Here is a 20,814-nt window from a genome sequence, read left to right as displayed (position 1 = left end):
TTGGTCTATCGAATATATTAGTAATCGATTGTAAAAAAGAAATTGGCGCCTAGATTTACTTTTAATTTGAATTAATCGGAGCTAAATCAGCCGTTTCGCCCACTATGCGAAAAGGGCATGGTATCCCAAATCTGTAAATTACAAAATCTTCGTATCCATCAACTGTATACATAGTAAATTTTAAGTCTCCAGGTCTTAAAGGCTTAAAAATAGGCTGAAAAAACAAAATCAATATTTCGATTATTCTCGATAAAAAAGATATCGGACGAGGTATCGAAAAAATATGATAAACTTGTACTGCCTGTGCTATACACGAGTATGCATGCCTCATTTCACATCTCTAGCTCTTATAACTTCCGAGATCTATGCGTTCATACGGACGGACGGACAGACGGACGGGGCTATATCGACTGAGCTCATTGCCCTGATCAAGAATATATATACTTGGTGGTGTCTGCGATGATTCCTTTTGCCTGTTACATAATTTTCACAAAACCATTATACCCTGATTTCCCATTGAAAATGGGTTCAAGGTATAAAAACCAAATTTGATTATCTTGACTGGCTCAAAAGGTTTTAATTAATTCCAAAAAATCGGGCATTTGACCCACAGTGCACTGGCAACAGATGTTAGAATGATCGTGGAAAAATAAATTTGACAAGTTGTTATTTTATTCATATGTATAGTATACATTAGAAAAATATTTATTTTCGATAGTATTGATATACAAAAATATTATTTAAAATTGGGAAGACACACATGGGTTTTTTACCTTAAAAATAAAAAAGAAATGCATATTCTTGAATGGCTTGAAGACTTATCTAAATCTGATTGAGTTTTCCGCTTGTATTACAATTACTAGTCGATATTATTTAATTTCAAATAAAACTATAAATAATTCCTAATAAGACGTAATACTCGAAAATATCATTTTACTGAAACGATAAGTACAAGTGTTATATTCAATATCCAGTGTAGAGTGATTTCAAAGAATCTATAAGAAAACGCGAACTAAGGTCTTTTTAAAGGTAAACCTATAATGCTCATATGCAGACATAAATTCTACTTTAATTTAATGATCATGCAGTATGGCAAGTATAATCGATATAATGTATAAAATAAGAAATACTACTGCATCATCTGGAGGTATCGATTCTCCTCCAGCAGAGAACTCAGAGATGTAGTCATATCGTTGATAATCAAATTTGTACTGGGATGCGGGTGCGTAGAGCTGCTAACGTCGGGCCATATGGGTTGATTGTTATTGTTGCCCACTGAGATACCACTGTTCGTCTCCATCCAGTTTTGACAGCTTTGTACATATTCCAGCGTACGCTGGTAAGTATCGGAAGGCATCGATGTTGTCATGTTGCTGGTTTGTTGGCCCGTCAAGATTTTATGTTGGGCTTCTCCGTTAATGGATTTCATTGCTCCTTGATTGGGATTCTGAAATCTGACCTGACAATTGACGTTCGCATTCTCATTCCCATTGATATTTACTGTTGGCGACAACTGCGATTGACTGATGACTCCACATTGTATCTCGTTCTCGTTGTAAAGCTTCTGCTCGACTGGAATAACAGTAACATTTGTTACTTCCGGCAGACTGGTCATTGATGAATCGATTATCTGATTTTGATGTGATGTCATTTGTTGTGGCTGTTCATAACGAATCGCGCCGAGTGGAGACAGCAGCTGATTTCGAGGCTGAATCTCGGCTGGAACTGAATCAAGGACTGTAGCTGGAGCTAGACCTGGAGCTGGCACATATGGATACTGCGAGGTGGATTCATTATTTGATCTTTGTGTACAGTAAACTGTATGTTGCCGACGATACGCATTGTTGTTCTCGCCGTCTGGTTCGTAGTTCCGCTGGGAGTATGGACTACCAAGCGCTGACATCGTATGGCCTGATTGGGGCGACATCACCTGTAGCATAACTGGCGATGGACAGTTGGCCACGTGTATGGGCGAATCGCGACCATTCGCTGCCAAAGGGATATATTGCGAATTGTTGGTAGATAAAGATTTGGCATTATCGTCTGTTATTGGTATCGCCTTAGGCTTCTCCGTTTCGTTCACCAAATTAAGATACTGAAGCATCTCATCAGGTAATATTAGGTCTTCAACCTCATCTAAATTAACTTTTTCATTGGGATGATGATTCCGGGAATTGCCCACAGTGGTCGTTTTTGTCCTAGTCTCGCAATCCGTATTGTCAGTTTTATTTGTAGTGCTGGAAGAACCATGATTTGTATTGCTATGGATGTTTTGAGGATTGAGAGGAGGTGAGGTTGTCATTCGCTCTATGCTCAACTGGGCCATTATCGGCTCCGACTGACGTCTATGGTGATGAACACCATTTATTTCCTCCTCATAGAGATACTTTGAATTAAGCTGCGGCAACTGTAAAGCGTTTGGTATAGACAAGCGTCCGCCGCTTTGACAAACTGTTAATTGATTTTGAATTGGATTCGAATTATGATTATAACAATTGCTATTCGTATTGTTCGTCTGCAAACACTGCAAATGTGTTGCAATCAGATGAGACGATGGCGGAGGGGGCAAGCTGTTGCTGTTGCGAGATCCATTTGCCGCAATATACTGCTGACCTGCATAAATCGGTGCGGCATGTACGGATGGTGCACTATCGCTCATAAGACTGGTTGGTATTTGAGGAGGCTGCGCTGTAATCACATTCGACATTTGACTCGACCGACGAGAGCATCCCGGTGATATGGGATCATATAAGGAGGGTGTACCCGATGCCGTATTATATACTGGACAGGCTCTCATTGTTGACATCGATGATAGCTGCGAGGATTGGCTACTTCGTCGACTCGGCATGCTGCAGTAATATGTGCTAGCATTTGAATTTTGACTATCTCGGCGCTGCTGGGACTGCACCGCAGCTGCCGATTGAGTGTGGCACTGCTGAAGCAGCTGACCGTTGAGCTGTCCCGCTGCTCGACTAGGACCTTGTGTTGGCTGGCTGTGCATTTCAGTTAATTGCAGTCCTTTACAATTTCCCGTGGATGAAAGACCTGAGTGCATTGGCTGTTGAGTAACTGCTGTTGTACCCGGTTCCATCTTTAGCTCGGTGATACGCTGATTCAGTTCTTGTATGCCAATAGCCCGATGGTGATTATTACTCTCCGGTATGTTAGACAGCATAGAGTTGCTCGAGTTGATGACCTTGGTTTGTAGACGACTACGAAAACGCTGGCGTGACAGATTGGCACATGGTGCCGCATTTCCATTTCCCATATTAACCATAGCACGGAGCACGATGGGAAGATCGACTGCATCCACATCATCGTCATAGGGCCAACACTCATCGAGTGTGGGCACCGAAGGGCTGCTCAAATCGTCCTGCCTGTACAATTGCATAAGGCAATCGGAGACCGAAGCTGTAGATGACCCCGCTTGCGCAGCCAATTGACCGGGTGAATTTGGATCTGACTCGGACTTTATGCTCGGGCTGGACACACTGACTGGCTTGCCACCATGAAAATCATCGCTGCAGGGACTAGAGTCAACATGCTGCTCTTGTAGTTGCTGGTGGTGCCGAAGCTGTTGATGTTGCTGATGCTGCTGATTACCATCTCGGCCATCTCTGTGTTTTTCCAGTCCTGAGTTAGCATCATGGAGAGGCAGGCCCTTATGTTTCTTATTCGCATAGAACTCGGCTCCATGCACGGTCTTGACATGCTTACGCAAAGAGCTGGGATCTGTATAACGCTTTGTGCAGCCAGGTGCCTTACATATATACGGTTTCTACAAATATATCAATTTATACATATTTATATATATATACATATTATATATATATATATATATATATATATATATATATATATATATATATGCGATAAAAACTTATTAAACTATTAAAACTGAATCTTACCTCGTTGCTGTGAGTTCGGTTCTGATGCTTTGCACGATCGCTCGCATTGCTAAAAGCCTTGCTGCAGCCCGGATACTCACAGGTATACGGCTTTTCACCTGTATGGGAGCGTAAGTGGGTCTTCAAATTCTCTAAACGAGAATACGCCTTATAGCATCCCTCAAACTGCAACATAAATTCGGATATATATTATATATGCAATTAAGCAGCTAAAACACAAAAAGCAGATATACATATACTTGGTAAGGTTTTAAAAAGTTAAGTATTTGTAACCAATATGATAAGAAGTTATTATTATATATATTAGGAATATACTATACGCGTATCGCCAATCATGTTAGATTTATTAATATATGTATTAGTCGACAGCTACATTGTTGATAATGACTTCTACAGGCTACTTACCGTGCATTTGTGGGGCTTTTCCCCTGTATGGCGTCGCATGTGGACAACAAGCATGTATTGGGCCTTGAATGGTTTTTCACCACGAGAGCAATCAACCCAGCGACAGATGAATGCTTTCTTGTTGCTCTGAATATGATCATTATTAATGTGCTTAACAAGTTCGTCCTGGGTGATGAACTCAACGCTGCAGTTGCGCCAATGACAATTTGTCTCAATGAAGTCGCCCGGCTCATCCTTAATATCCGTTGTATCCGCCGTAGCGCAGTCGTATTCGTTAAACTGATGATCAGGATTTTCATCGTGGCTATGCGCCCGATGATCCCCGCATATGGTCTTGTTACGTTGGCGTCGCTCCAACAAATTTGCAGACGCGCTATCTGCCTCAACTTGAGCCACACTCTCTGACGTAGATGATGGTTGCTCAAGAATCTTATTGCTACTGTTGTTATTCTTTTTGCGATCCGTGCTATCTTCATCATAATTCTTAAATAAGGTTTTAAGTTTATAAGTCTTTATTAATTTGAGTAATCGATTTATAATCATATGGAAATCCTATGGAAATCCTGAACCCAATGAAAACGAGAATCATATTGCAATGAGGTTGCATATCTTTACAGACGAGGCAGATGGACGATTAGAAACTATAATACGTACATATATTACATATATGTATATTATCTATCAGGGCGACTGGCTTCGCCACTTTACCTATGCCTTTCTGTCTGTTGACAGTGATATCTTAGGTCATCAAAGCTAGATAATTCGAGCTTAATACGCAGAATGAGTTTTTCATTACTCGATTACCAAAACAATTTGTATACCTTAAAGCCATTAAAACTGAAGCTAGATGTTACTGGCAGAGGGAGGGGTGGCAGACTCCATAAAGTGTATATATTTTTGATCAGCAGTGTATAGCAAGCGCAGATCAAGTTTTTTAAAAACTAATAAGAAAACTATAGAGATTTTCTTTGTAAATAATTTTTCTTTATGAAACTTTGAATACGTGATCATAATTGTGTGCATATTCCAAAGCACACGTTTTGATTACTTGAAATAGCATTTTTATAAATTGGGGACGAAAGTGACGTCGTAACATAAATCTGTAAGCTGCAAAATCTTTGTATTCACCGAATGTATATGCAAAGCAAACCTGATTAAATTACATTTAAAAATCTATAAATCAAAATAAATTTATGTCTTCAGCTTGTTCTTCTGAGATACGTTTATTCTAGCTTTGTGCATGTACTGCATTTCTGTGTACATATGTATGTATAAAAATGCTTAGAAAGAGCCAACATCTGTACGTATTTCCTTTAACTGCCTTGGCAGAATAAATCAAATGCGCAATAAATGTTTGATGACGGGCAAATTAACTCAGCTCGTCGTCCTGATCAATAGGCGCTCTCCCATATAATATTCAATGCTATCCAATTCAATTAGTACAAAAATGGACTTACATTTTAAGCCAATAAGTTCTAGCTTACCTTCATCGAAGTGATTGGCTTGGTTGCGGATTCATCTACTGCTGGACTAATCACAGTCGAGGCTGGTGTTGTTGGCTGGCTGGCCAGATCCTTAGATTTCATGGAGACCTCGGTCAAGCCGAGAGCTGCGACATGGCTCATCGAATAGCTCGCCGCTGCAGCTGCCGCTGCTTGTTGTGGGGTCATTGGATGGAGAATTCCGGCACTAGCGCGTAGCAGATGGGCCTGCAGCTGTTGCAGGTGAGGCGCATGAGTTATGGGGCTGATGGCACTAGCAGATAGATGGCCATAAGAGCCGCTCGCAGCGCTACTCGCCCGCGATCCATTCATTACCATGGTGGCCAACGAATTGGGCGAGAAGCGTATCATTGAGTTGATATCGAATGAATCCGAGTATGGCGATGAGGAAAGTGCACGTTTACGACTAATACTGGCGCGCATACTACCACCGCCCGGTGGACGCGGACTACTCAAACGACCGTTGCCATCCAGGCTGAAATGAAAATCTGTGCTGGCCAAAGAACCCGCGGCTGCAGCTGCCGCTGCTGCGGCAACGGCCGCATGATGCAACTCACTTAAGGAACCCATTCCTCTTGCACCTAAATACTCGCCGGAACCCAAGCCCAATCCGGCTAAGTGAAACGCCGGCGGACAATTGGCATATGGATCTATTTTGTTTACAATCAATGAACTATATTAGCTCAATAACTTATCCACAAGCCAGATTACTTACCATGATAGGAGGCGGTGGGGCTACTTCTTTGTAGTGTATAGAACTGTTCCATGTAGCTAGGAATTCTATAGGCCGGATGAAAATCATGCTGCTGACCTACACTGGGGCCCTGAACATGATGGTGATGATGATGATGATGATGGCCGCCGGTGGCACCACCGCCGAGAATTTGTCCATTCGCAGGCGGCGCTAAAGTGCATGCCGCGCTGGAATCCGCCAGCGTCGCAGGCATCCCAGGAGACACAGCAACTGGCACTGAGCTGCTGCTCACATCAGTTGTGGGCACTTGGTTACTGTGATTGCTGCCAGGTGAGCTACTCGGTAGTACAGAAGCCGCTGCAGCTGCAGCAGCCGCCCGTCTTGATGCTAAAAACTGTAGTTCTGTGTATCTGTAATGGTAAATAATACATGCATATGTATATTCATGTATATCAATGTAGAGTACTATTAGTGTAGCAAGTAAGAGAGCTCTAGAGGAGCCTGCTCGACTAGGAGATACCCTGAACCATGCCAACAACAGATAATATAATCATTCTATATTTTCTCTGTACACACAAACATACCCATGCATCCACACGCACGGATAAGAAGGCGCTCTGGTAATTAGGCAGCAACTGCGCTTGGGCTGCGCTACAGTGTGGGCAATATTAAAAGAATTGACATATTTGTTTAACAGTTTCTCTTGTAGTGGGAATATCTTCATGGAACATGTTCAAATATTTATTCTAAAGAAAAGGTCTCTAGTACTTAAAATACTTTTTTTCAAATTGAGGGACGTCTTATCCAAAACCTGTAATTACAAAACCTCGTATTCTTGGAGTGTATACTCAATAAATCTTATATCTCTAGGTCTGACAGTATTCAAACTATTCACCTAAAAACCAAATCAATTTATCGGTTATTCTCGATAAAAAAAGATATGATAAGTTATGGAATACATATGATAAACTTGTGCTGCGTATGTTATACACGAGTTCTTATATTTTCTGAGATCTCGGACGGATGGACAGACGAACATCAATTCAGCTCGACGCCCTAATCAAGAATTTATTTATGTATATAAGGGATGTACACACTTAGTCAAACTTTGAAATGTTTGACCTAATTTTATAATTCTATAAAGATTAATATAAATATTATTTGTCTACCCGGGTTGACCATCCAAGTGCAAAAAGCTTTGGCGGATATATCTCTGCTCTCAGGGGGGCGTGGTAAACCGCATAAGTTGATTCTCCTACAGTTTAAGAGCTAGACGCTTCAATTAGTAATAGGATAGTTGAGTTACTGGTAACCTCCTTTATCGACGACCCAAAAATTCAAATTTTGAAGTTACATTACCTTCACCTCGTTCTAGGATCTGACCAAAAATTATGTGTGAGTGTGTGTGGGTGTGTGAGTGTGTGTGTCCGTCCGCATGAACGCCTATCAAAGATACCCTGAACCCTCTAAGCTGATATTCTACTCATTCTGCACTTCGTTTATGCACACATACATACACCTGCATCCAGAAGCACGCATAAGCCTGCGCTCTGCTAACTGCGCAGTAAGCAGCGACTGCGCTTGGGCTGCGCTGCAGTGTGGGCAATGAAATCAAAATTTATTGGTTGAATAATTTCTTTTGTAGACATACGATCTTAATGAAACTTTCAGAACGTATGGTAATAATGTATGTATGTACATTCCAAAGCCCAAGTGTCTAGTATTTGAAGTGCGTTTTTTACTAATTGGGGGCGAAGTGGGCGTGGTATCCAAAATATGTAAACGACAAAATCTTTATATATACACAGAAAATCTGAAGTCTCTAGGTCTAAAACTGTTCAAATTAGGCTGAAAAAAAACCAAATCAAAAAGTTATCGTATGAGTTGTCGAAAAAATATGATAAACTTGTACTGCGTATGGTACACACGAGTATGCATGCCAAATTTCAGCTCTCTAGCTCCTATAATTTCTGAGATCGACGCACTCACACGGACGGACGGACGGACGGACAGATGGACAGGGCTATATTGACTCAGCTCGTCATCCTGATCAAGAATATATATACTTTATGGGGTCTGCGATGACTCCTTCTGCCCGTTACATACTTTCCCATTTTCAATGGGTTCAGGGTATAATATCTGCCAAACAGGGTTGCATAACGGAAATACAAACAAATACAAACAAAGGTACCAACATCGAGCTCGGACTTGGACCTTAAGTCCTTTATTACTTCCATACTAAGGCCTCAGTTAGCCAAGTTAAACTGTTTCACGCTCTCAAGATTTATTCTTCAATACTATTAGACTGCAGACACATGCCTATATGTAAATATGCTTAAAGCCCATTAATTTTGATAGTTTTCTAGTCCATGTATATACATACATACATAAATACATACATATGTACATATGTGTATGGAATGAAAACAACTTTCGATTTGATAAGATTTAAAATAAGGATTTATGTAATTATTTTCAAATTTATTGAAATACTTACGCCAAGGGAAAGTATGTTGGTAATGTATACGCATCCATTTTAAATGTATGTGGTGGGCGATTCTGGCTTGGGATTAGATCTGTGAAACACTTATAGGTGTTCTTTTTATTTACGGCATTTCTTCTTTTAGATGTTCACAATTGCCGTCGGCACTACACCAAAAGTTTTCAAAAATTAACGATCAATTGTGAGCTACGTACATGTGGATGGATGCATAATATACGCACACATACACACGTAAACACGCGATAAATAGTCATATATATACATTTGTAGTTATACATGCGAATCTAGATGCGAAGGTGCGCATGTGCACACTAAAAATGGATTTTAATACACACGCTCAGAGCGAGCGAGAGGAAGAGAGGGAATGAGAGATAAGCGAGTGTAGGAAATACAATTGACAACAAACTGGCAGCAACTTCATTAGAATTTCATTATTTTTAGCATTTTGTGTTTCTGTTGTCTATGTTTTCGTTGTTTCGAATGAGGATGAGCCTATATATATGCGAACAGATCCATAAGAATGTATGTATGTACAGATGTACTTATATGTACATACATATGTATGTATGTGTACATATGTATATTGATATGCAGATGTATGTATGTGTACATATGTATATTGATATGCAGATGTATGTATGTATATGCATCATATATGTATCTCAATTGGGGTATTTAGTATTCGATAACTATTTTCATTTTTTTTTTCTTTTGGATAAATCTCATGCACACATTCACACTCACACTAACACACGCACTAAGTATTGCTCACGGGCATAAATGAACCACTTAATTTGTACTAACTTTCCAGGCAGCAAACATAAATTAAGTGTGACAAAGTCAATAACGGGCGTGTACACGGCACGGCGTCTTACTGCCGTGTTTATTCCGAGCGGACTGAGCGGTTACAGCTCTTGCAATGCCTCGCTTGCTTTAGCTGGAGCAACGCACGCTGCTCACGCACACCTACATGCTAAAAACAATATACTTACGGCTACAGATTGAGACACAGATACAACACAGGCACATCGGTGCTTACAAATGCACACAGACAGAGAGAGAGAGAGAGAGAGAGACAGACAGAGAGAGGAAAGAGAGAGAGAGACAGACAGAGAGAGGAAGGAGAGAGAGAGAGAGAGAGAGAGACACGACGCCATAGAGACACAAGTGTATACAGCCACAGATCACGATCTGCTCTACGTCTGCCTCTGTTTGCTCACAGCCCTAAGTTGAGAATAGGCGGGCAGTTTGAAGATGGCCATGTCGAATTTGGCACTCTCTCTTACGCTGGATGGACTCTCGCGACGTCAGTGTTGGCATATTATCCCTATTCAACAATTAGCGATACGTTTAACTGCCGATCATAAAGAACTATACAGCTAGATCACAATGTGATTTAAATTGTTCGCAGCTGATCGTAGCTGAACTACAGAGAAAATGAGCACGCTGGATTTGATTTGATTTGAATTAGAAATTTAAATTGCCAACTATAATAATGATTTATGGAATACTATCCAAACATCTCATTATTCAACTCAACATAATAATAAAAATATTTCGAATTAAATGAACATATGTAAGTAGGTATAACAATAATTATACTATTATATATATATTATATTCTCAATACATCTCTTCATTACTAAATGCTGCCATCACTGACAAAGATTAAGCTGTTGTCTCCCTTTTTTGATTTTCAAACCTTACCATAGCAGGTACAATATGAACACTCACACGTATGCATACAAGCCTATATACGCACACACTTGCATGTATGTACATGAATGTATGTATGTATGTATATCGCGACTTCGCCGAGCCCGACTTAACAACTTGCTACTTGTTATGCAGAAGACGTGCACAGACCATCTTTTAGGCGCACCCACAATGTGTCTGCACTGCGCTCTGTTCAATGCTGGCCTCTCTCCTCTATCACTATCTCGTTTCAGCTCATTCATTGCCGGCATCTTTCTCTTTGCTCATTTGAAAATCGGACCTCTCATTTGCTCATTCACTCCTGATCGTATTTAAGTCGTAGCCGACGGTATTTGTGTACATGCATGTGTGTGTATATGTGCTCAATTAATGCAACAAAATGCTCTTTTTATAAAGAAATTACCAGCCTGTATCCGGGTTTTGAATGCTCACTTTACGTCATTTGTGTAAATGGCCACCGCTGCTTGATTAAGGCTTACACTCGTTTGTTTTAATTTTGAGCGGGCTTTAGACAATTCCAGTTGTGTGTACTATGTACATATGTACTATGTATGTACAAAAGAAATAGCTAAAAATATCCGCGCTCGCATGCATGTATGTAGGTAGATAGAAATAACAATAGATTTAGTATCTCATTTAGAAAGATTCCATACCAAATTGTTTCCACAACTCAAGCATTCGACATCTTACACAAATTAGCGACATACTAAACAGCATCGCCACTCGGTGCCATTGTAAATTTACATTGATTATACTGTATACATATTTGTGTTTTGTCATAAAGCACATACATATTTATTTGAGATTGTCAACATTTACACACTGTTGCCACCGAATGCAGTTGGCCCGTACTTAAATGTGTACATTCACGCATACATGAATACTTAAATATGTACATACATATGTATAAAGTATACACATGCCCGTCGGAAAGAAGCAATAATTACCGAAACTTTTCACAATATCTGATTATTATTAAAGCTTAAGTAACTATGTAATCGATCCACAATTAAAAAACCAAAACTAAAAGGAGAGAAAGTAGGTGCCTGAAATGTAATCCTTATAGACGTAATTCATTAAAGTAGCAATCTTCTATCTCTCATTGTTATATGATATTGGTTTGTAAATGAAATGTACATTATTGAATAATATATAAGATCGTGTGAACGAATATAACGAATAATACAGTAATACTGTATATTATATATATATATATATATATATATATATATATATATATATATATATATATATATATATATAATATTTATATATATATATAATATTTAATTTCAGCCTAATTATACATACACGCAAAATATGTACATACATATGAGCATATGCATATATATATATATATATATATATATATATATATAGGACAGATTTATTTCTCAATCTATGAATATTTAACTTGAAAATCTCGTCAACAAGAATTAGCCATCTATTTCATAGGTCAACAAATAAGAGTGACATATACATACATATATGGAGCAGTCTCTATCTTTTGAAATGGCTGTCAGGTGCAGTTGCGTTACTTTGGAAACTAAGATATATGCCTAACATTGTTAGAAAATGGGCAGTTCATATTTTCCTTAGGGTATACGGAGCAATAGTCAATTTACCTGAAAAGAGCAGCAAACATTTGTCAAAGTATAGGAAGACAGGGAGGAGTTGGCAAACCTTTCCAATCTTCAGCAACCTGCGGCGCAGCACAATATAATTTTTTAAGATGCAAGCAACGAGAATCTTTAAAACTCCGGACCCAAATTTCTGCTGAGAAGCGGGTACAGAGCGAGGAAAGACAGACAAAACAGCGGGACTGGAACGAAATCTCAAAATGCGCTGGCTGTGCGCCCAACGTTCTCCTACGTTCTCATTATATGTTTTCCTTTGTAATTTAACGTCTTATTCAAGTCATTCCAAGATCTTTTTTCTCTATGAAGCACAAGAGAGATGCGAGCGCAGCTACGAGCTAAGTTGAGCCTGCCTGCCTGCATCTGCCAATGCCAGCATGCCTGGCCTGCCTGCCTGCCGGACTACCTCTGCATGTGATTGTAAGTTAGTGCTGCACTTTTAGCATTTTTCCGTTAACATAATTTGTGGCTGTGAATCTGCAAGAATATAGCCTTTTCCGAGATCGACCTATTCCTTTCATCCTTTTTAACAACCGAACCTAGCCACAAACTGACAATATTTGACGAGCGTGCGATATGCAAATGTTTGTGCTTATTTAGATCAAATATTTGTTGTAAGCGGAAAAATTGTTGTTACATAAACATGTATAAGCAAATAATATATAATAAGCAAATCATTTATAATAAGCATATTAATTTATAACATTATTTATAATAAGCCTTATTTCACTGACTGTGTATATAGTTCATATATAATATAAATTTGTTCCGTCCTATCACTTTTTACCGCTGCCTCTTGGCAGCACTGTTGAGAACAGAAAACATTCACAATCACGTTCGCACTCACACACTCGCACATATTCGTCTTATTTAACGAGGGAACTTCGTTGGTTCTCGGAAAAGACATAAAACCAGATATGCAAGCTCTGTGTGTATGTGTATGTTCGTGTGTATGGCTTAATGTAGGAGTGTATGTACCTTTTTTTTTATGTCTTAGGTTTTGCATCAGCATTTAAGTCCCCACACTTCTCCCATCTGATGTCGTCGATTGTCAGATACAACATACATACATACATGAAAACATCGCGATCTTTAAAGCTTCAGTTCCTGTATATGTACATGTATATGTATATGTATATGTATATGTATATGTATATGTATATTCATGTGTATAAATGTACATGTATATTTATATGTATACAAGTATGTATATTCATATGTATATGTATACGAAAATTAAACATTATACACATACATATTTACTTACATATGTATGTACATAAATATGTATATATGTACATATATACATATTTCATCCAATCTAAGGTTCGCATGTTTTGAATAAATAATATAAATACATACATACATACATTTATATACATGTATGTTTGAAATTGAACTCACAGAAATACTTCAGTTTGATGAGAAAGTTACTAAGCTCGGAGTAAAATATACTATTTGACTATCTATTAGTCTTATGCATGCATGCATTTCATATATACAATACACACCCACGCATGGCATACAGCAAGTCTTAAATTTTTCTTATTCCATCTCTTTTCGTTCTTTTAACGACTAATAACCTAACACGTCCGAATGACTTTATTTTCAACGTGACTTAGGCCGAGTCAGAGCCCGTTCTTCGATTTTAAGGGCTTAATTAGTCAATAAAGCAAAATCTCAAACCGAGAATCATCGGTATTGGGATATTACTCTCGCTCTCAAATCCTGTTTTATTTTTAATAAAGCGGCGAAGCAATTGCAGTGCAGTCGCAGATTTATATTTATATACATTCATTCACATAGTCTGTGTATGTGTATGTGCCCATGTGAATGCTTTCAAAGGCAAAAGAGTTTAAAAAAGTTGACAAGAGCATCTACAAAATATCAAGTATATTATTGTTGCTTTCGTGGGCTGCTCGATAAGTATCTCAAATATACACACATATATACCCATAGGAAAGTTCATAAGCTCATTATTTATTTAAATAGTAGTGTGATATTTATTATATATACTTTCAATTTGGTGAACATTTTGTTGTAGAGTATATGATGGGTTGGATTAAGATTTCTATTTTACAAATAAAATAAATAATCATATACACATTTTAGGAAATAGAATGAAACAGAAACTAGAATTCAGTCCTTTCGGCTTTCAGATTCCTCTATAATCATTTTTATACCCTGAACCCATTGAAAATGGAAAATCATGGTATAATGGTTTTGTGAAAAGTATGTAACAGGCAGAAGGAATCATAAAGTATAAAAATGAAACGACAAACAGTTCGATTAGCCCATGCCGGTGAACTTGGAGAGTGACTCTGTGAGCTCCAGTTAAGCCCATCCGATGCAATCGCTTGTATCGCGATCTTTCTTTCCCTCTACTTCATCTCGCCCTATTCCACAATTCAACATCCAACGGCTCCATTTCTCGCATTATGCTGCTGTCGCTTCTCTTGCTGATGAAGACATTATCATTTATAAGGCCAACCGCAGCGAATGTTGCGTGGCCGTCCATCTGTCTTTCACTGTGTGTGTATGTAGGTATGATTGTGTATTTGTATATATCTGTGCGTGTGCCTTAAAGCAAAACACAGTTCTGTGATCGTATCATCATCTTCATCAACTCCCCGTTTTTATGTGTATATGTATATATAACGAGTGGGGGATATACATATGTATATACATACATACATATGCTCAAGTCGGAAACAAACATAAGTATGGTTATGAGTGCTATGTCATAGCAATAAGTTCACCATGAAGTTGCCCATTTTCATACATATTTATGGTTTGACAAAAGCAAATTTACTATAATTTTTCAATACAACTTATAATAAACAAGTATAAAAGCTCTAATCGTGACTTCTCGACTACGAGATCCTCTGAACCCTCGAGGAACTGATATTTCAATAATTCTTCCCGTTTTTCTGCTTACTCAAGAAATACGAGCACGCATGGGATGCAGCTTGGACTTACTATGGGAACTTAATTGGCTAATAACGGTTCTTGTAGATAAACTTCTTTCACGATTTGCCAAAGCAAATGTCAGTAGTATTTGAAAGGGTAGGTTAGAAAGGGTTTTAATTTATAACAAAATACCGGGAGCAGCTATCGATTTTTCAAGAAAAACTCGATACACCCGTGATATAAACGGGCCTAGGAGAACAATGTAATCTCTAGCTCTTATATCTTCTGAGATCGACGTTTTCATACATACGGACGGACGGACGGATGCACTTACAGACAGACCGACAGACAAGGCTAAATCGACTCAGCCTAATCAAGAATACATACACATAAGCTTTGTGGGATCTGTCACGCTTTCTTCTGCCTCTTACATACATTTAACAAAGCCAGTATACCCTAATTTTCCATTTTCAATACGTATGTCTTCATTATACGCCTTTTCCCTGTTTGATATTTTCAATGGATTCCCGGTATTCAAACTATGTCAAAACTTTATACAAAGGGCGTGAGTTGAGTGCTAAAAATATACATATGTAAATGATGAATCTTTGCTTGAAATTGAAAAGAAATTTTAGTTTGAGTCCGATCCAGTTAGCTTAAAAACAAATTGACCGCATACGAAAATCTCACGGGTAATTCGGTATTGTAGAGTCGTATTCACATTCTGTTCTGCACATATCAGGATGAATACTGTAATTCTTGGGGACCAAATCCTGTTCCCCTGTGTTATTATCATGATGTGAAAACTTATTGCGATTAATTCCCGCCAATTTTTTTTTTTTTTTCAAAACTAGCTGCAATTTTCCCAGTTTAAAGATATCGTTTAGCTGAGGTAAGGGCGTGAAATATGAGTCTTAACATCAAAGAATAATGTGCACGTACATAAAGTCCACAGATTTACAGTCAACAGGTAAGAAGGTTCTCGTCGAGACTGCTCGACTATGAGATACCCTGAATTAGGGATGCAAGTGAGACCATCGATTTTTCACAATCGATAGTGAAAACAATTGATTGTTTTGCGTCCCTACCCTGAACCCTACAAGGTGATATTCTAATCATTCTGCACTTCTTTAATGCACACATTCATGCACATGCATCCGCACGCACGCATAAGCCCGCACTCTGCTAACTGCGCAGTAAGCAGCGGCTGCGCTGCAGTGTGGGCAATATAAGAATTTATTTGTTGAATAATTTCTCTTGTAGAGGGACTACCTTAATGAAACATTCAGAAAGTAAACATAATGTTTAAGCGTGTGTATGCTCGTAGTAATTGACATCTGATTCTTTGAAAGGGGGCGTGGTATCAAATCTGTAAATTTCAGAATCTTCGTATCCATTAAATATACATATATACACAACGAATCTGTGAGTCTAATAGTATTCCCATTAGGCTGAAAAAACAAAGCCGTTATTCGATTATTCGCGATAAAAAATATATCGGATGAGTTATCTAAAAAATGTGAACGATTATACATGCAAAATTTCAGCTCTGTAGCTCTTATATCTTCTGAAATTGGTTTGCTCATACGGACGGAGACCCGGTCAGGGCTATGTCGACTCAGCTCGTCACCCTGATCAAGAATATATGTCTGGGGTCTTCGATGATTCCTTCTGCCTGTTACATACTTTTCAAAAAACCATTATACCCCGATTTCCCATTTTCAATGGGTATTTAAAATACGCCTTTTACAAATATGTGGGTGAGCATATAGGGGTGAGGTGATAATATAAATTATATAATTATATAAGGGTGATAATACAAATTATATAATTATATAAGTCTACATATAAAGTTTGGATACTGTAGCTCTAAAGGTTTAGGAGATATAATTTAATAACTAGTTTTCGATAAGGCTTTCAGTCGATAGCAAAATATAGGGAGTAGTTATCGATTTGGGAGAAAAACTCGATATGTGCGTGACATACACCCTAGGACCCTGACATACGGACGGACGGACAGACAGACGGACAGGGCTAAATCAACTCAGCTCGTTGCCCTGATCAAGAATATATATACTTTGTGGGGTCTGCCACGCCTCCTTCTGCCTTTTACATACTTTTCACAAAACCATTATACCCTGATTTCCCATTTTCAATGGGTTCAGGTTATAAAAATATACTCAAGCCTTGCTATTTAAGTAATAATATAATTCGATATACATATACAAAGCAACAAATAAATAAAAAATCGAAGTCGTAGCAATTTATAATATGCGTGGGTATGTATGTACGTACTTCAAGTGTCGACGGGTAACAATTCTCTTTGTAGCTAACATCGATAAATATTCGGTAAGGGTATTAAAAGACGAACCACAACCAACAATTCGAGCAACAATGTAGCCGACTAATGAAGACATTCCATTCTGTTGCCTTATACTCGATGAAGTATTCAACTATAAAAAAGAAAAAAGCCCGAAAACCGGTCCATTCAATCTTTATTTTAGACACGACGGTATACATATATATGTGTATACATACATATGTACATGCATATGTATAAATGAATGTACAGACACGTATATATGTATGTATGTATGCTTTAATTTCAGCTTTTGTATGCGTGCTGCCCGCTCACGGCGTGTGTTTTGTATAAGGGTGTATGACACGTGCTAAATGTCCAGAAAATAATGCTTGCTTTTTAAAACTAAATTGGATGTACTTATGTACATATGTATGTATAATAATTTGATATTTGTTTGTTTGACTCTGTTATTACATAATATTTTGTTTCTTTTTGTATTAATATTACAGATGTATGTATGTATATATACATGCATACACATATATTTAATATATAGTTCTGCTTTTTAAACGCGTATGTATATCAGACAAGGAAAGAGTTATGCTTATGCTCCTACGAAGGTAAACTAATACCATCGAAAGAGCCGCTAAGCTACAAAAGATGAAGCTGTGTGTGTACTCATGATTGTGTGTGTCACGCTCTCTTTTGCCTATATGTATGTGTTTGTAGATGCTTTCAATACATCTGTAAAGTCAATCTACTTATTTAAAAAGCAGACAAAAAGTAAAACAGGTTGCATAGGAGGAGTTTCATGATACAAACAAAATGGCGAATACGAAGTATCGCATCACTCATACAACACGTATTTTAGTTTATCAATACGGTTTGCCATTAAGTCTCAACTTTATTTTAATAACATTGTATTAAAAAGACAAATGAAACAAGTATATATACATACCTGTTTAACAAAATAAGAAATTCAATCTACTATTATATTATAATACTACAACTATATTTGTACCTACACTAAGTAGGTATATACATATATATTGATAACTGTAGATATGAAATTTGAAATTCATACTGTACGCATGCACACCATATGTAGAAGGAACTTATCATTTATTTCGAAAGCTCATCACATTTTCTTTTTATCTATCAAAATCGATAATTTAACTTAATTCTTAAATTAAGATTAGATGTGTAAGTCAGAGCTTTGATTACGAAGAATTTTTAACTTTAACATTTCGAATACGAACCTACATCAAAGAGCTTAAGGAATATAAAATAAAATTTGTACATTTGTTGTCACTTATACAGGTAACTCGAGTCAAAATTTTAAATTCACATCTGTCGTTGACCGACAATTAACGTTTTGAGCGATAGGGAGCTCGATAATAAATCGTAGCGCTGAGTGACATTCCGTTTGAACAAGGTGGCAGCACTTTGTCAATAATTTATCAGTGCCAACTCAAGAGTAGTTCACAGTACGCGTTGTTTACGTTGCCAGACTATATAATCTTTGCGCGCCAAATTCAAATATTAAAATTGCAAAAAAAAAATTTTAAGTTAGAACATGAGATGACATGAAATAACAGTATTTGACTTCAAAATATTATACTATTTATTATTTTTCCGCCAGATAAATGAACAGTAATTTATTTATAAACGTATAGAAAGCAGATATAACAGATATTAAAAAAATATAATAATCGAAAAACGAACGACATAGGGAGATTAATTCTTCTTCTCCTCTTCTTTTTCAACTTCTGGATACTCTAGCTTAACGCCTGGCTCGCATGTAAAGATCGGACAGCAATAGGGAAATGGTGCCGTTTTGTTGGTCTTCTCGGTGTCCAGCTTACACTTATTATTTGCTAACGATAAAGGCAAAGGTCCGCAATCTTCTACAAGCTCCAATAACCTGTAAATATTGTTGAATGTTTTATGAGAAAACGGACTTTGATTCAGTAAAAGTTCTTACTTTGATGAATCCTCTTCATTCTGCACGCACGTGGAACGACCGCAGAATGGCGTCAGCTCCCATGTCTTTCCGGGCTCAACAGTGGCACACCGAGTCGATGCAAAGCACATGCCAGGAAAATCTTAAAAAATTCCAATATAATAAATATATAAATTAATTTTAAATGTTGTGGGAAATCAGGGTAGGAAACAAAATTTTAAGTTTCTAGCTCTTATATCTTCTGAGATCGACGCGTTCATACATACGGACGGACGGACTGACAGACGGACAGAGCTAAATCGACTCAGCTCGTTGCCCTGATCAAGAATATATACTTTGTGGGGTCTGCCACGCCTACCTCTGCCTGTTACATACTTTTAACAAAACCATTATACCCTGATTTCCCATTTTCAATGGTTTCAGGGTATAAAAAAAACATTTCGAGCCGATACGCCTCGATTGAAGTAATGGCACTCAAGCAGGAAGGCTAGTTCTAAGTTTTGTGCAATTGTCTATCATTTGTTCAATCAAGTTTTTACTGTGTATACCTACATAAATGTATACATATACAGCTTTTTAGATTATATAGATAAAAATGTATGACTCACCTCTAAGCACATCGGCCGGAATCAGACGTTTGTAAATTTTGATTTCACCATCTTTTTGCTCATCATTCGAGGCGTTTTTTTCGGTATCCGCCAAGGCAATGGAAGGTACCAATAGAAAGGCCATGGTGAAACCAGCTAAAACTGTTATTAGCTTATTCATTTTTCGTTCTGTTTATCCCCTCTCTTCGTGAACGGCAAACAACAAGAAAAACGACAGCAATGAATACGAAATTCAGTTCAGATCGACGATTCCGAACGCCGACCAATTCCGAAACGAGTCCGGTTCAAGCGAAAGTAAACATCGAATTGAAACTAACCGACCAGTATCACAACTATTTATAGGCGAAATCGTGCTTGTGGATTTTCGAGTTTCTTTAGTTGTTGCTGCTTTTGTTGTTATTGTTGATGTAGACATGAGTCGGTAACTGACAAGCTCTGCTTTGTCAACTAGGTGTTAGTCGTTGATATTAGCGTATGTATGCATGTATATATATATATATATATATGTGCGTGTGTGTTTCTTTGTGGGTATAATGCAGCTATGAGTTTTCTTAAAACCTTGCACACATACATGCACATTGACAAAGAAAGAGCATTAATTAAGCCGGTCCTTCAGTCTTACCACCAAATTTGGTACCTCCACATATTTCAACTACAATATATTAC

The 20,814-nt window shown here is 37.8% G+C and overlaps 2 protein-coding genes and 1 long non-coding RNA gene across 4 annotated transcripts; 1 reads left to right on the top strand and 2 right to left on the bottom strand.

Moving 5' to 3' along the window:
• Positions 1 to 682: 682 nt before the first annotated feature.
• LOC6585838 (transcriptional activator cubitus interruptus) lies at positions 683 to 9,921 on the bottom strand. Of its 2 annotated transcripts, none has more exons than XM_015160805.3 (7): positions 9,817 to 9,921; positions 9,007 to 9,158; positions 6,531 to 6,919; positions 5,798 to 6,465; positions 4,314 to 4,796; positions 3,909 to 4,073; positions 683 to 3,778 (listed from the first exon to the last, which is right to left on the bottom strand). In XM_015160805.3, exons 2-7 carry the CDS (start codon positions 9,042 to 9,044, stop codon positions 1,130 to 1,132), a joined length of 4,392 nt encoding a protein of 1,463 aa, XP_015016291.1. In that variant the 5' UTR covers positions 9,045 to 9,158; positions 9,817 to 9,921; the 3' UTR covers positions 683 to 1,129. The 2 variants fall into 2 exon arrangements, with proteins under 2 accessions (XP_015016291.1, XP_002011463.1); XM_002011427.4 differs by having other exon boundaries at positions 9,757 to 9,920.
• A 7,545-nt stretch (positions 9,922 to 17,466) lies between these two features.
• Positions 17,467 to 18,019, top strand: LOC122756759. The gene is made up of 2 exons (XR_006356608.1): positions 17,467 to 17,554; positions 17,605 to 18,019. It is a non-coding gene; the product is annotated as an uncharacterized LOC122756759 (long non-coding RNA).
• A 1,201-nt stretch (positions 18,020 to 19,220) lies between these two features.
• On the bottom strand, positions 19,221 to 20,519 carry LOC6585837. The gene is made up of 3 exons (XM_002011426.4): positions 20,149 to 20,519; positions 19,562 to 19,682; positions 19,221 to 19,501 (listed from the first exon to the last, which is right to left on the bottom strand). The coding sequence occupies exons 1-3, from the start codon at positions 20,306 to 20,308 to the stop codon at positions 19,315 to 19,317; spliced, it is 468 nt and encodes a 155-aa protein (XP_002011462.2). The 5' UTR covers positions 20,309 to 20,519; the 3' UTR covers positions 19,221 to 19,314.
• Positions 20,520 to 20,814: the final 295 nt, after the last annotated feature.

The sequence above is a fragment of the Drosophila mojavensis genome, unplaced genomic scaffold, assembly GCF_018153725.1.
Source record: "Drosophila mojavensis isolate 15081-1352.22 unplaced genomic scaffold, ASM1815372v1 contig_151, whole genome shotgun sequence".
Taxonomy (NCBI): Eukaryota; Metazoa; Arthropoda; class Insecta; order Diptera; family Drosophilidae; genus Drosophila; species Drosophila mojavensis.
Note: the sequence above shows the minus strand (reverse complement) of the source record. Positions and strands in the feature narration are given on the sequence as shown.